We start from the raw sequence: 12,905 nt of genomic DNA, 5'->3' as shown, positions 1-12,905 counted from the left end.
ATACGCTTGAAACACTTGGGAGACACCTGAAGGACAGCAGGCCATCCGTGCTATGAGGTCATTCACGTGTCTCAGTCAAGTTTTAAATGACAGTAACCTGTTATTAGACAGTAAGACACACATTACGTGACCATCTTCCAGAGGGAAAGCGTCTTCGAGCTCTCTATGATGTCATAGTATTATCATAGTAGGACATCTGATCTGGATATTATTATGTCAAGTGTGTGATATTATACGTACAGTCAAGGAACTGGGACAGTGTTGTTCCCAGAGGCAAATACACCCTGATTGAAGGTTGTGATGTTTTCCCGAACTATAAAATGCCATAAATATGTTGATATGAATAGAACTCTACAGTGGAGATGTAATACGGTGAATTGACTGCTTACTAATGAGTAGCAACACGTGTCTCTCTAGGTTATTATATCATCCGTCTGTGTTCCGATGAAACGTCATTCTCACATTTGCAATGAATCCCTAGACCATAGACATGCCAAGTGAAAGCCATGATGGAACAGTCATCCCACATTTGGCTTGAAATGGCATGATCATTTGATTGACAGGGTACAGTTGGCCAATAGAAATGAAACCCCTCTCACCTTTCTTGAACTCCTCCAGCATGGCATCCAGCCTGGTGTCATTGAACACAAAATGCAGCTGATGGCTGTAAAACTTAGTGATGGTTTTCAGTGGCGTAGAATCATCTGGGTCGACAAACGCCAGGTCCTTCACGAACAATAGATCCACAATGTTGGACCTGTCACCCTCGAACACGGGGATGCGCGTGTAGCCGCTCTCCATAATTTCAGACATGGTGTTGAAGTCGAGGATAGCATCACCTGGAATCATAAAACAATCTCTTAGCGGGGTCATCACGTCCTCCACAGTCTTAGTCCGCAGTTCCAAGGCGCCCTGAATGATGTTCAACTCCTCTTTGACCAGATCATTGTACGGATCCGTGACTCTGAGCATCTCCAAAAGCTTCTCGCGGTTGTACACAGTGCCTATCTCTTGGCCCAAAAGGTAATCTAGAAGTTTGCTCACTGGGTATGACGCAGGGAAGGTGAGCAGCATGAAAAACTTGGTGAGGAAAATGGTGTTGGCTCCAACGGCAAGGCCATGTCTTGAGCATATGGCTTGAGGGACAATCTCTCCAAAGATGACAATTCCAATAGTTGACATCACCACAGCTATCAGCCCAGAACCTGCAATATCATCAAATAAGATAGTTAGAGTTGTATTGACGAGCACGTTGCCTAGGAGAAGTGAGCAAAGCAGGTAATTCCCTTGGCTCCTAACTGGCTCTATCTTTTGGCATAATTCTTCTCCATCTCTGTGCCACAATTCTGAACTATTTGGAGCTCCATTGGGTCCAGTGCCATCAGTCCCAAGTTCAACCCGCTGAACATGCCTGACAGACACAGCAACATGGAAATAAAGATGACTTGAAGCCAGAAGGGGAGCAGAAACCTCTTCTCCTCCACAACTATCACTTTAGTGTCATCTCCGTCGTGGTAAATCCAGGTGTTTTCGGTCCATGGGTCGTGCAGGCCGGCGGCGTGATGGGCAGGTGTCGAGGTGGCGATGCACAGGTAATACGATTTACTCCTCTCGGTTTTTCGAAGGGGTTTGACCTCGATTTCAACTACTCCCGACGTCCTGCGACTTAGAATGATGTTGGGCAAGATGATTATATCCGAGGTCCTGATACCGCAGGGATGCGCGGACGTATCCTCTTTGCTCCCGTTGTCCCCCGACAAGCTGTCGATGTCCCCGACTGGTCGGATCTGTTCGTGTTCCGTAAATGCAATTTTGGACCAGGTCTCGTTGTTTATGTTTTGCCCGTAGACCCTCAATTTGACACGAGACCGTTCACTCACCCGTAGATAGCCCCTGTCCATAAAGGAAATGTCGTCCGTGTCCTCCAACCGGAGCCCGATGATAACCGTGTCCGACTGTACCCCGCCTTCCTTGCCACTTGTCGAGGTGACCAAACAACCGCTGACAGTTAAGAAAATCATCGCCAGAGCTCGAACCCGGCTAAGTGACGCCATTTTTGCAGAGGGTACTGGGGCCGACGGCTCAGCCATGTTGATAATGGGCAACCTCCTGAATGAAAAGGGCTTTTAAAAATCAGAGCCAATCGGAGTCCGCCTTCATCTCCACCGGGGGTCGCCGTGATTTGTGCAGCATCGGGGACCCAAGCGCTTGGTTCCACTACGAGTCCGAAACTGATTACTCCTAGAGCGAACTCGTGCCTCCCCTGATGTCCCGGAGACAGACGACCGTGGCACCCAATCCAGTGCGGGAGTTGGACGGGGGCGGAGTTTTCGCCGCAGCTCCAACGAATGACATTCCAAAACAAGCGCACCTCGCCCAAGACACTTTCCTCGTGACTTTTTCAGATGGATTTCAGAATCAACCAATAAATAATGAATTGGTGGATATATCCATAATATTTGATTAATCTGGGGGGAGTGAATGGTGCGTCGTTATGCAATGTTCTCTCCATTGCAGAGGTGAGAGAGAGGTAGAGGGAGAGAGTTGTTTCAGCGGGCTGAATGGAATGCATGCTTTTAGGCTATGTGACATTCTTTATGCATTTTAGATTAGTTCCTTAAGATGACCAAACAAGCAGTCACAATGCATTTTTATAGCTTAGCTTATGTCTTGTATGCTATTTAAAGATGATCTGCAAAGCCTAATTGTAGGGAGGGTTTGTTGACCAACCAAACCAATACAAATGCATGATAGGCATTGGAAATGATATAGATAGACAAAACGTGCAGTAATTGCCATGTGTAATATTAACCTAATAAACAGATAATTACGCAAAATGCCCAGACGCATGTATAAGACATTTTATCTTGAATACTGTAGCCTACAATGTTCTGGTGTGAAAATAATTGTTTATATCGTACAAAGTGTGCACATTCCTTAATGAATCACCCATCATTAATAGGCAATTTAGCCTACGCATGATGATTAATAGGCAATTTTGCCTACGCATTAATAGGCAATTTAGCCTACGTGTTATGCATGAATCACATTTCAAATGGGCTACTTTCACAAAGTAGGCATTGGGCATAGTTTAAAAAATGGAGGGTTAGGTAGGATAGTATCACAACATCACATTGAGGTAGTAGAGTCATTATCTGTCCAATCCGGGATGATGATGACAAAGGCACGCATGTCAACTCATGGATAATAGGCCTATTCTGCCTGACATGTCAGAACATGGAACAAATACACTACATCAAATGAAGCACATATGGTTCTACTACAGATATATATGTTTTTTTCTTCCTGTTTTCGGGTGATGGAATATTTCCGTGCTCTTCAGGGGCTGGTTGTTTAACTATGGAACAAACCCGATAGGGTTGATAACGTGTAAACTACAGTTAGTCGCCAATATTTATTGGAAAACATAAATACAGTTGCACCATGACCCTTGTTGTCTCTCAAATACATTGTTACAGTTGTTGGTTAGGTAGCTAGTGAATTTAAGCCATGTCATCATTGAGGTGACAGTCAAATAACCAACAACAGCCAAAATACCTGGTATCAAGAACAAGATACAACCAGCAGAAACGAGACACTTACAATTCACCACAGGGCGGTCTCTTTTCATGTTTGCTAGCTATCTGGCCATCTACAACCATAACAACACATGGACTTCTGCGCCTTTGAAGCGCGCGCAAAGTTTTCTAGACATCGTCAGCTAACTAGTCTATAGGTGTTATGACAAGGGATGTAGTGGATGCGCACCCACATCTGATTGGGACAGTGCATCTCTGAGATTGCGTGCTCTCCTATAGGCGAACAGGGGATGGTCTTTGAATAGCCTACACATTTTAATTTGGAATCAGACGTCAATATGTGCCCATGTTTACTTAAAATGTTCATATTTGCTCAAGAGCGGTGTAAAGGTAGAAGGGAAAACACACACAAAAAAAATCTCGATTTTATGCATGTCTCAGCAATTGATCTCTCTCAGTGTCTTTTCCCCGATTGTAGGCTGTCTTAATCCAGATGTCCTTGTATCCCTGTTCCTGGAAACGGGAGGACAAAGACGCAGTGTTAGTCTCACATACAGATATGGATGAGCAGTTCCTACAAATTCTCTATAACTGGCTAATGGGCAGCGTAGGCCTACGCGCTAAGCGACAACGTAAGGTCCGCATCACCGAAACACAAGGTAAATCCATTCGTAGAAACAATCAGCATGTCGCCAAGCACAGAATTCCATCAGGACATTGCCACACTCGATCAAGTTCATCGCGATAGAGAAGGTTCACATGCCCTTTAGGGATGATAAACTAGTAAAACGATAATGCGTCTTGATCCACTACCCTCGGGACGTAATGAGGAACTCAATCTCTTTCTGATATAAAAACATTTAGCCTACTGTATCACAGCCATGTTTTGTTTGGATTTATTTGTATCACTATTGTTTCGCCTTTGCACACGTCACATGGGAGCATTTCGCTACACCAGCAATAACATCTGCGAAATATTTGTATGCGACCAATAAGATGTTATTTTAGTTGATAAAATGGTTCACAAAATATTATGAACACCTGCTCTTCCAATGAAATAGACAAGGGATGGGCATCTGGCTGCATGCGGCCCTTTTATAGGCCTGCGGAATATTTCTTTTTAACTCAGTCGGGGTCTCAACATACGGTTGAGAGTTAGAATAATAGTATACATAAGATGCTATTTCGAAATGTGGTTATGCATCAGCAGTCACTCAGTTACCCCATGTCGGCTACGTTTGTTTGATTGTTAAATGAGTCTAGTGGCCAGCTATCCAAACGTGTTGTAAGCATGGTCGAATTACCGACGGGCGTGGGGCACATTGATCATGAGTTAAACATTTGCCTCCACACTATGACAAAATGTGTAGAATAGCAGGAAATTAGCCGTTAAACGGCAACATTCTCTCTACGGCCAATGGCAAAACGTGCAGAATTGCAGGAAACTAACTTAAAACATTTCCCCCCTCTTCAGCTATCATGATGGTGACTGCTAAAATGTTTTGCCTGCAAGGTGGGGAGGGGGTTAGGTATGTGGGTATGCAGACCAGTGGAGGCTGCTGAGCAAATGGAATAGCATCAAACACCTGGAAACCATGTGGTTGATACCATTCCACTGATTCTGCTCCAGTCATTACCACGAGCCCATCCACCCAAATGAAGGTGGCACCAACCTTGTGACACAGACCCACTAGCAGCTGCAGCCCCTCATGATGAGTCAAAGGTTCCCATCCTTGAGATAGAATCCAGATGAAAGCTATGATCCCTTATTGATGTCACTTGTTAAATACACATCAATCAGTGTAGATGAAGGAGAGGAGACAAGTTAGAGAAGGATTTTTAAGCCCTGAGACATGGATTGTGTATGTGTGCCATTCAAAGGGTGAATGGGCAAGACAAGACGCCTTTGAACGGAGTACGGTAGTAGGTGCCAGGCACACCGATGTGTCAAGAACTGCATTTATGCTGGTTAACACTCAACAGTTTCCTGTGTGTATCAATAATGATCCACTGCCCAAAGGACATCAGGCCAACTTGATTTGATGTTGATTAAATAGGATCCCAATTAGCCAACGCCAATAGCGAGTCTTACTGGGGTCTGACAGACAATGAAAAAGACCATTTACATACATCTAAAAACATTAACATGTAGTGTGTGAGTCTATCAGTTACACATACACGTCAGTACATACACACAACAAGTAGAAACTTGACACAATGGTGGCAGGCATTGGAGTCAACATGGGCCAGCATCCCTGTAGATCGCTTTCAACACCTTGGATTCCATGCCGAGATGAATCCAGGCTGTTCTGAGAAGGGGGTGCAACTCAATATTAGGAAGCTGTTCTTAATGTTTTGTACACTCAAGTTGACCTATGATTCTGTCTAAATGTGTTGTCTAATATGTATACCTTTGTATATATATATACATTGTATATAGAAATAGATTGTCAACTGTGACTTGATTGCTAAACAATTGTCTAATTGAAATGACTAATTGTTGCCACCCGTTGTTCACTTGAACTTGTATGAATACAGACTGCAGGAGTTTCCTCACAAAGCACACCCTTGGAAAAATACCTAGTCCAAACTTTGGGTGTTTATGGAATGAAAATACTAATAATATAACTGATATGCCGAGTGTGCGTTCCCCTGTGGATCAGTGGAGGCTGGTGGAAGGAGATATAGGAGAACGGGTTTATTGTAATGGCTGGGATGGTATTAATGGAACGGAGTCGAGCGTGGTTTCCATATTTGAGATGTTTGATAGCGTTCCATTCATTCCATTTCTGCCATTAGAATGAGCACATCCTCCAATAGCTCCTCACACCAGCCTCCACTGAGGTGGATGTATTTTTTGCATTTCTCTCCCACACACCCATCTTGAAATCTAAGGCCTACTTCATTAAAGAGAGACACTGACCACTGCCGGAAATGTGTGTATTGTGACAATATATCCAAACAGTTATACAATTAATACATTAGCCTAACTTAAGGCTTGACAAAGACCCATAGTTTGACATGAATTACAATTATTTTTCATTCATACAGAGTATAATCATTCTCTGTGTCTCTCTCGTATCTTGGGTACGCCATCACTTGCAACAGGATGTCTCTGCGCCACAGCACCCCCCTGTGGCAGAAGAGACAGTTGCACTCCCCAGCTGCAGCACCAGTTCAAAGGGATTCACCATGCCCACCTGCAATGACACACAGCACAGGGTTTCCCTGGGAAATCACTGAGAAACACCACGTGCCATATTTACACAACGTCATGGTAGTGCATTATGTAATAACCTTATATGATAATAACTCCCCTATCTTACAAGGTCAGGGTCCATTCCATAGAACCTCCAGTCAATTCAACAATGTATTTGAAGGGAATTACAGAGAAATACCATTTAAATAATATGAATCACATTACATATTAAACTCCACGTCGAGTCATTTTATGAAACAGCTGTCGGCGACCCTGGATGGCTATTTGTGACTATGCAATACGTTTTGTTATCTGCCATTAGTTGACCTTTTCACCATTTGCCTGAAGCTGTAGCTTGTACAAGCTGTATATACCTTCCATACAGTTTATTACGGCATGAGATCATGACCTGGGCCCGTATCCTCAAAGCATCTCAGAGGAGGAATGCTGATCTAGGATCAGTTTTAGCCTTAGGTCATTATAAGATAAGATTATATGGACAGATCCTAGATCAGCACTACTACACTGAGATGCTTTGTGGACCCAGATCTGTTTGCCCTTTGAGTTCACTTGCAACAGAGAGTCTAAAAGGTAGAGATAATAATCTAAACTTACAGTTAGGAGCGAAGTAAATAAAGTACCAGGTAACTAGCTTTGGGACACAACGCCTATTGTGTAATGCATTATGATGCGGTTATAATACTGTGTATGAAGCATTGTAAAGCTTGTCACGAGAATAGAACCTGGATGAAACCTCAACCAGCCTCAGCCTCTTTAAGATCACAGCTAAACTGAACACCCACAGCCTGAAGAATGTGTAGGGAGTATGAAAAGACTCAAACTCTAGGAAACATAATCAAACCAAATATAGTCCTCAGTGTGTGTGTGTGTGTGTGTGTGTGTGTGTGTGTGTGTGTTTTGTGCTTGCGCTAATGTGTGTGTGGTTTCAGTGACCATGAGGGACCATGATAAGAAGACATTGAGACATTCCATTGGCTGACGGGAGGACATGCATTCCTTCCTGGTTAAAGGTTCCCAGCAGGACTTTAACACAGCCTAGTTGTGACTGCAGCACATCTGCTTGACCTTGGTGCGTGGGTAGGGGCTAGGGGTCAATTTGGAATTCACAGTGGGAAGGTGTCAGTGGATGTGTCATGAACTTTATACACACACACACACACACCATGACATTTATACACACACCCTGCAACCATATCTAAAACTCAAAGAGTAGTATGACACATTAGGTGCAATTGTCCTGGTATTGGCACAAACCTTGGGTTTCTTTACACCACATCCAGCAGGTACCCCGGGCGGTTGGAAAGTGAACTCCTCAGCAAACCTGGAGTGGCTGAGGATGCTGGCCACCTCTCCATCCACCTCCACTACCTCATCCACCTGGCGGAAACACACACAAACACAAATATTACTCAATGTGTAAAACACACCGGGCACAGATCTAGGATCAGTATGATCCAATATAACTTTATTTGCCAAACTGTTACATCGGAAATGTGTTTTCTGCTCTGCTTTCAACTTCCCCATTCAACACAAACATACTCATATTGGAGAGGAGCAAAGCCAAACTCCATTTGGCAGAAAATACACAAAACAGTATCTTGTACAAACCTTGAATGTGTACTGAGCGTCAAACTCCAGACTCTCCCCAAAACCAGTGATGTTGCCATTGTATATGACCAGAGAGCCTTTGTTAGAGATTTTGGGGATCTTGAAGAGACGGTAGGTGGCAGAGACAAACTGGTAGTCGCCTGTAGTTCCAGAGGAAATATCAACGTTTTGAACAGTCAATCTTAAAAATGTGGGGTCCCATATATCAATGCTATAGACCCCAGTATGTTACAACAACTTAACCTCTATATGGTAACTTATATGGTTAAAGAGCTGATGGAAAAAAAGTGTCACCGCCTCAAGTTTAAGACGAGTCAAACACATCTCACCTAGGATGGCCTCCAGTTCCATGTTGTCCACGGTGATGACATTGGCCGTGACCAATCGCGGGGGGCTGAATCCCACCTCCTGAGCCAATCGCACTAGGTCCTCCCACCAAAGCGCTCCGCCTAAACACTCCCCTAACGACAGCATTAACATCTACAGTTCACCGAGGTTATTAACAGTTGCCGGTACTACACATATAAAGAGCAGGTAGAACCAGTCTAAAGCAGTGTGAAATGTAATACAGAAGCTGGTTAGGAGACATACACACCCCACAGGACTTTGTGATTCTTGATCTCATCGGAGAGCTTGCGGCTACAATAGACATCACTGAAGTACAGCTCTCCGCCATCCTGACAACCAGAGAAAGTAGCAAAACATCTTTAGGCTTAGAAGACGTGAAAGAAGGATACCTAGTCAGTTGTACAACGATGCAGTCAACTGAAATGTGTCTTCTGCCTTTCAATGTCACCAAGCAAGGATTCTCTTTCTTCATGACTTTTCGCCGACACGTTTAAGTACAGTAACAGCATTTTACTTCTAAGGAACATGACATGAACCTTCCTTACAAGCTTGAAAGGGTTCATTGAAGTTGTTGGTTGTAAATCAGCTGATTTCTACATGATACAGTATAGCACAGTGTACCTTCAGCACTCGGTAAGCATCACTCAATACTTTTCTCTTGTCTGGGGACAAATTCACCACACAGTTGGATCTGTCGAACAACAAAAAGGGGAAAATAATGAACCCTCACCGTACACTAACCACTATGATATTACTGTAATCTTTCAAGGGTAAACAAACAACCAACAATGGCATCTTACATGATGATATCGAAGGAGTTCTCCTCGAGTCCAGCCTCCTTTAGAGCTTCGATGTAGCCCTGAACAAAGTCCACGTTGGGCTTCTGGTATCCAAACTCCTGCGTGTGGTGGTCCACGTACTTTCTGGCAACCTCAAGCTAGAAAAGAAAGAAGAACGTATGTGTTCCCAGGACCGAAACAACACTCCAAAAGAAGAACGGACAAAAAGGGGGAATTTGGCTTGCACATACATACAGTGGCTTGCCAAAGTATTCACCCTGCTTGGCATTCTTCCTATTTTGTTGCCTTACAACCTGGAATTAAAATAGATTTTTTTGGGGGGGTTTGTATCATTTGATTTACACAACATGCCTGCCACCTTTGAAGATGCAGAATATTTTCTCTTGTGAAACAAACAAGAAATAAGACAACAAAACAAACAGAAAACTTGTGTGTGCATAACTATTCACCTACTCCCCTCAGTCAATTCATTTTAAAGCCACATTGTGCAGCAATTACAGCTGCACGTCTCTTGGGGTATGTCTCTATTAGCTTGGCACATCTAGCCACTGGGATTTTTGCCCATTCTTCAAGGAAAAACTGCTCCAGCTCCTTCAAGTTGGATGGGTTCCGCTGCTGTACAGCAATCTTTAAGTCAAACCACAGATTCTCAATTGGATTAAGGTCTGGTCTTTGACTAGGCCATTCCAAGACATTTAAATGTTTCCCCTTAAACCATTCGAGTGTTGCTTTAGCAGTATGCTTAGGATCATTGTCCTGCTGAAAGGTGAACCTCCGTCCCAGTCTCAAATCTCTGGAAGACTGAAACAAGATTCCCTCAATAATTTCCCTGTATTTAGCGCCATCAATCATTCCTTCAATTCTGACCAGTTTCCCAGTCCCTGTCGATGAAAAACCCTGATCACCTCGATGTTCTCGGGGTGATGAGAGGTGTTGGGTTTGCACCAGACATTTTCCTTGATGGCCAAAAACCTCAATTTTAGTCTCATCTGACCAAAGTACCTTCTATATATTTGGGGAATCTCCCAAATGCCTTTTGGCGAACACCAAACGTGTTTGCTTATTTTTTTCTTTAAGCCATGGCTTTTTTCTGGCCACGCTTCATAAAGCCCAGCTCTGTGGAGTGTGTTGCTTAAAGTGGTCCTATGGACAGATACTCCAATCTCCGCTGTGGAGCTTTGCAGCTCCTTCAGGGTTATCTTTGGTCTCTTTGTTGCCTCTCTGATTAATAACCTCCTTGCTTCCTCTTATTTAGGGGCTTCATAGAAAAGGGGTGAATAAATATGCACGCACCACTTTTCCTTTTTTTTAATAGATTTTCTAGATTTTTTTGGAACAAGTTGTTTTTAAAATGTCACTTGACCTATTTGGACTATGTTGTGTATGTTCATTACATGAATCCAAATAAAAATCTATTTCAATTACAGGTTGTAATGCAACAAAATAGGAAAAATGCCAAAAGGGGATGAACTTTTGCAAGGCACTGTAAACAAGCCCCACAAAGTGTTGTGTTCAGCAATGGCCCCTTACAAGATTAAAAACATGGCGTCACCACCACACCACGGTGTACCTGGTCCTCAGTCATGTCGATGCCTGTGACGTGGCCCTTCTCCCCGACCAGTTGGCTGAGCATGTAGCAGTCTCTCCCACTGCCACTGCCCAGGTCCAGCAGCTTGCAGCCCTCCAGACACTCTGGGACCACCAGACCACACCCATAGTACCTGACAGAACAACAGCAGGTCAAGGGCTACATGGTGAGTGTATTGAATCAAGTGTAACAGTTACTCATGGACCATTCCAACAGTCTTATTCACAACAATCGTGTCCTTAATAATCTACAGGCAGACAGACAGACAGAGACGGAAAGACAAACAGACATGCAATTATGTGTGAAAATGACTTATGATACCACTGATGTTATCAAAATGTCATTACATTGTAAGTACAATGTTACAATAGTGAACCCACTTGGATGTGACTTCAGGGTGGATCTTCTTCAGAGCCTTGAGGACGAAGGCTGGGATGGGCTGAGCCGGGGCTAAGCAGGCATTACTCTTCAGGTCAGACGTTTTCTTCAGGGTCTTCCCATAGTAGTCCTGAGGGAAGGTTAAAAATACCTACTGTATCGAGATTTATGATTTAAGTCTTACACATTGTTACTTGGCTGCATCTCATTCCATGATTATCAATTTCAGGTTAATGTTCAACTTCATTATCTCAACTAGGCTATCAGTAGCCATAAGCATACTGCCTGGACACACTGATGAATGTACAACACATGAGGAACACCTTCCTAATATTGCGTTGCACCCCCTTTTGCCCTCAGAACAGCCTCAGTTCGTCAGAGCATGGTTCTACAAGGTGTTGAAAGTGTTCCTCAGGGACACTGGCCCATGACTCCAATTCTTCCCACAGTTGTGTCAAGTTGGCTGGATGTCCTTTGGGTGGCAGACCATTATTGATACACACAGTAAACTGTTGAGCGTGAAAAACCCAGCAACGTTGCAGTTTTTGACACTCAAACCAGTGCGCCTGGCACCTACTACCATACCCCGTTCGAACAAACACCCTCTGAATGGCACACAATCCATGTCTCAATTGTATCGGGGCTTAAAAACCCTTCTCTAACTTGTCTCCTTCCCTTCATCGACACTGATTGAAGTGGATTTAACAAGTGATATCAATAAGGGATCATAGCTTTCACCTGGATTCACTCGGTCAGTCTATGTCATGGAAAGAGCAGGTGAGCCTAATGTGTTGTACACTCAGTGTATAAACCTACTCTACTTGTCAGCAATGGGCTACAAATATATGTAAAATGTACTAACAAAATTATACTTTAACTTTGTCATACCTTGACATCCACATGAATCACTGAATCCACGAAACAGCCGTTCCCACATTCCCTATAGAAATGGAAGACATGCCATTTAGCTATAGTTAAATTAGCGGACAGACATTTTCACACGAGAAAAAAAACATGGTCAAGACAAACATGTCAAACAAGACCTTGTTACAGTAACCTGCAAGTATATTGTCACGATAGGCCATTGTAACGATGTCGCGATTGTAACGAGTCGTGGGAAATAGTTTGGTCTTTCACTTTGCACAATCTTAAAAAGTGTAGCATATGCTGGCTGGATTGTGTGACAACAATTATACTTTAAAAAATTAACCTGCGAGGCGCATGGCCAACTTGAAAAACTGACACTCGTGGAAGCTTACCCGTGTTCTTTCTTGCATTCAGCCATTGTGGTCAGAATGACCCTAATTATTACAAGTGCAATAAATAAACATGGGAATTTCAGAGAACTTCCTGGCTCTCTGTACCGCCCCCTATCCTTCAAATTAAAAGTTTCTTTCAAAATAAAATTTTAAAACTGGTATAAC

General features: G+C 43.4%; 2 protein-coding genes across 2 annotated transcripts in view; both read right to left on the bottom strand.

Annotated features, from left to right (window-relative positions):
• Positions 1-2,704, bottom strand: part of LOC118377191 (metal transporter CNNM2-like) — a 75,390-nt gene extending 72,686 nt beyond the window's left edge. Inside the window, 2 exon segments of the mRNA XM_052503257.1 lie at positions 600-1,307; positions 1,310-2,704. Coding sequence (XP_052359217.1) covers positions 600-1,307; positions 1,310-2,090 — 1,489 coding nt within the window. The 5' untranslated portion in view covers positions 2,091-2,704.
• A 3,761-nt stretch (positions 2,705-6,465) lies between these two features.
• as3mt (arsenite methyltransferase) lies at positions 6,466-12,899 on the bottom strand. Its single transcript, XM_035764041.2, has 11 exons — positions 12,741-12,899; positions 12,370-12,421; positions 11,484-11,611; positions 11,086-11,236; positions 9,516-9,652; positions 9,337-9,406; positions 8,963-9,044; positions 8,697-8,828; positions 8,368-8,507; positions 8,014-8,136; positions 6,466-6,739 (listed from the first exon to the last, which is right to left on the bottom strand). The coding sequence occupies exons 1-11, from the start codon at positions 12,764-12,766 to the stop codon at positions 6,635-6,637; spliced, it is 1,146 nt and encodes a 381-aa protein (XP_035619934.2). The 5' UTR covers positions 12,767-12,899; the 3' UTR covers positions 6,466-6,634.
• Positions 12,900-12,905: the final 6 nt, after the last annotated feature.

Source organism: Oncorhynchus keta, unplaced genomic scaffold (assembly GCF_023373465.1).
Source record: "Oncorhynchus keta strain PuntledgeMale-10-30-2019 unplaced genomic scaffold, Oket_V2 Un_contig_1690_pilon_pilon, whole genome shotgun sequence".
NCBI lineage: Eukaryota > Metazoa > Chordata > Actinopteri > Salmoniformes > Salmonidae > Oncorhynchus > Oncorhynchus keta.
The sequence above is the reverse complement of the archived record's forward strand: the minus strand, read 5'-3'. Positions and strand labels throughout refer to the sequence as shown.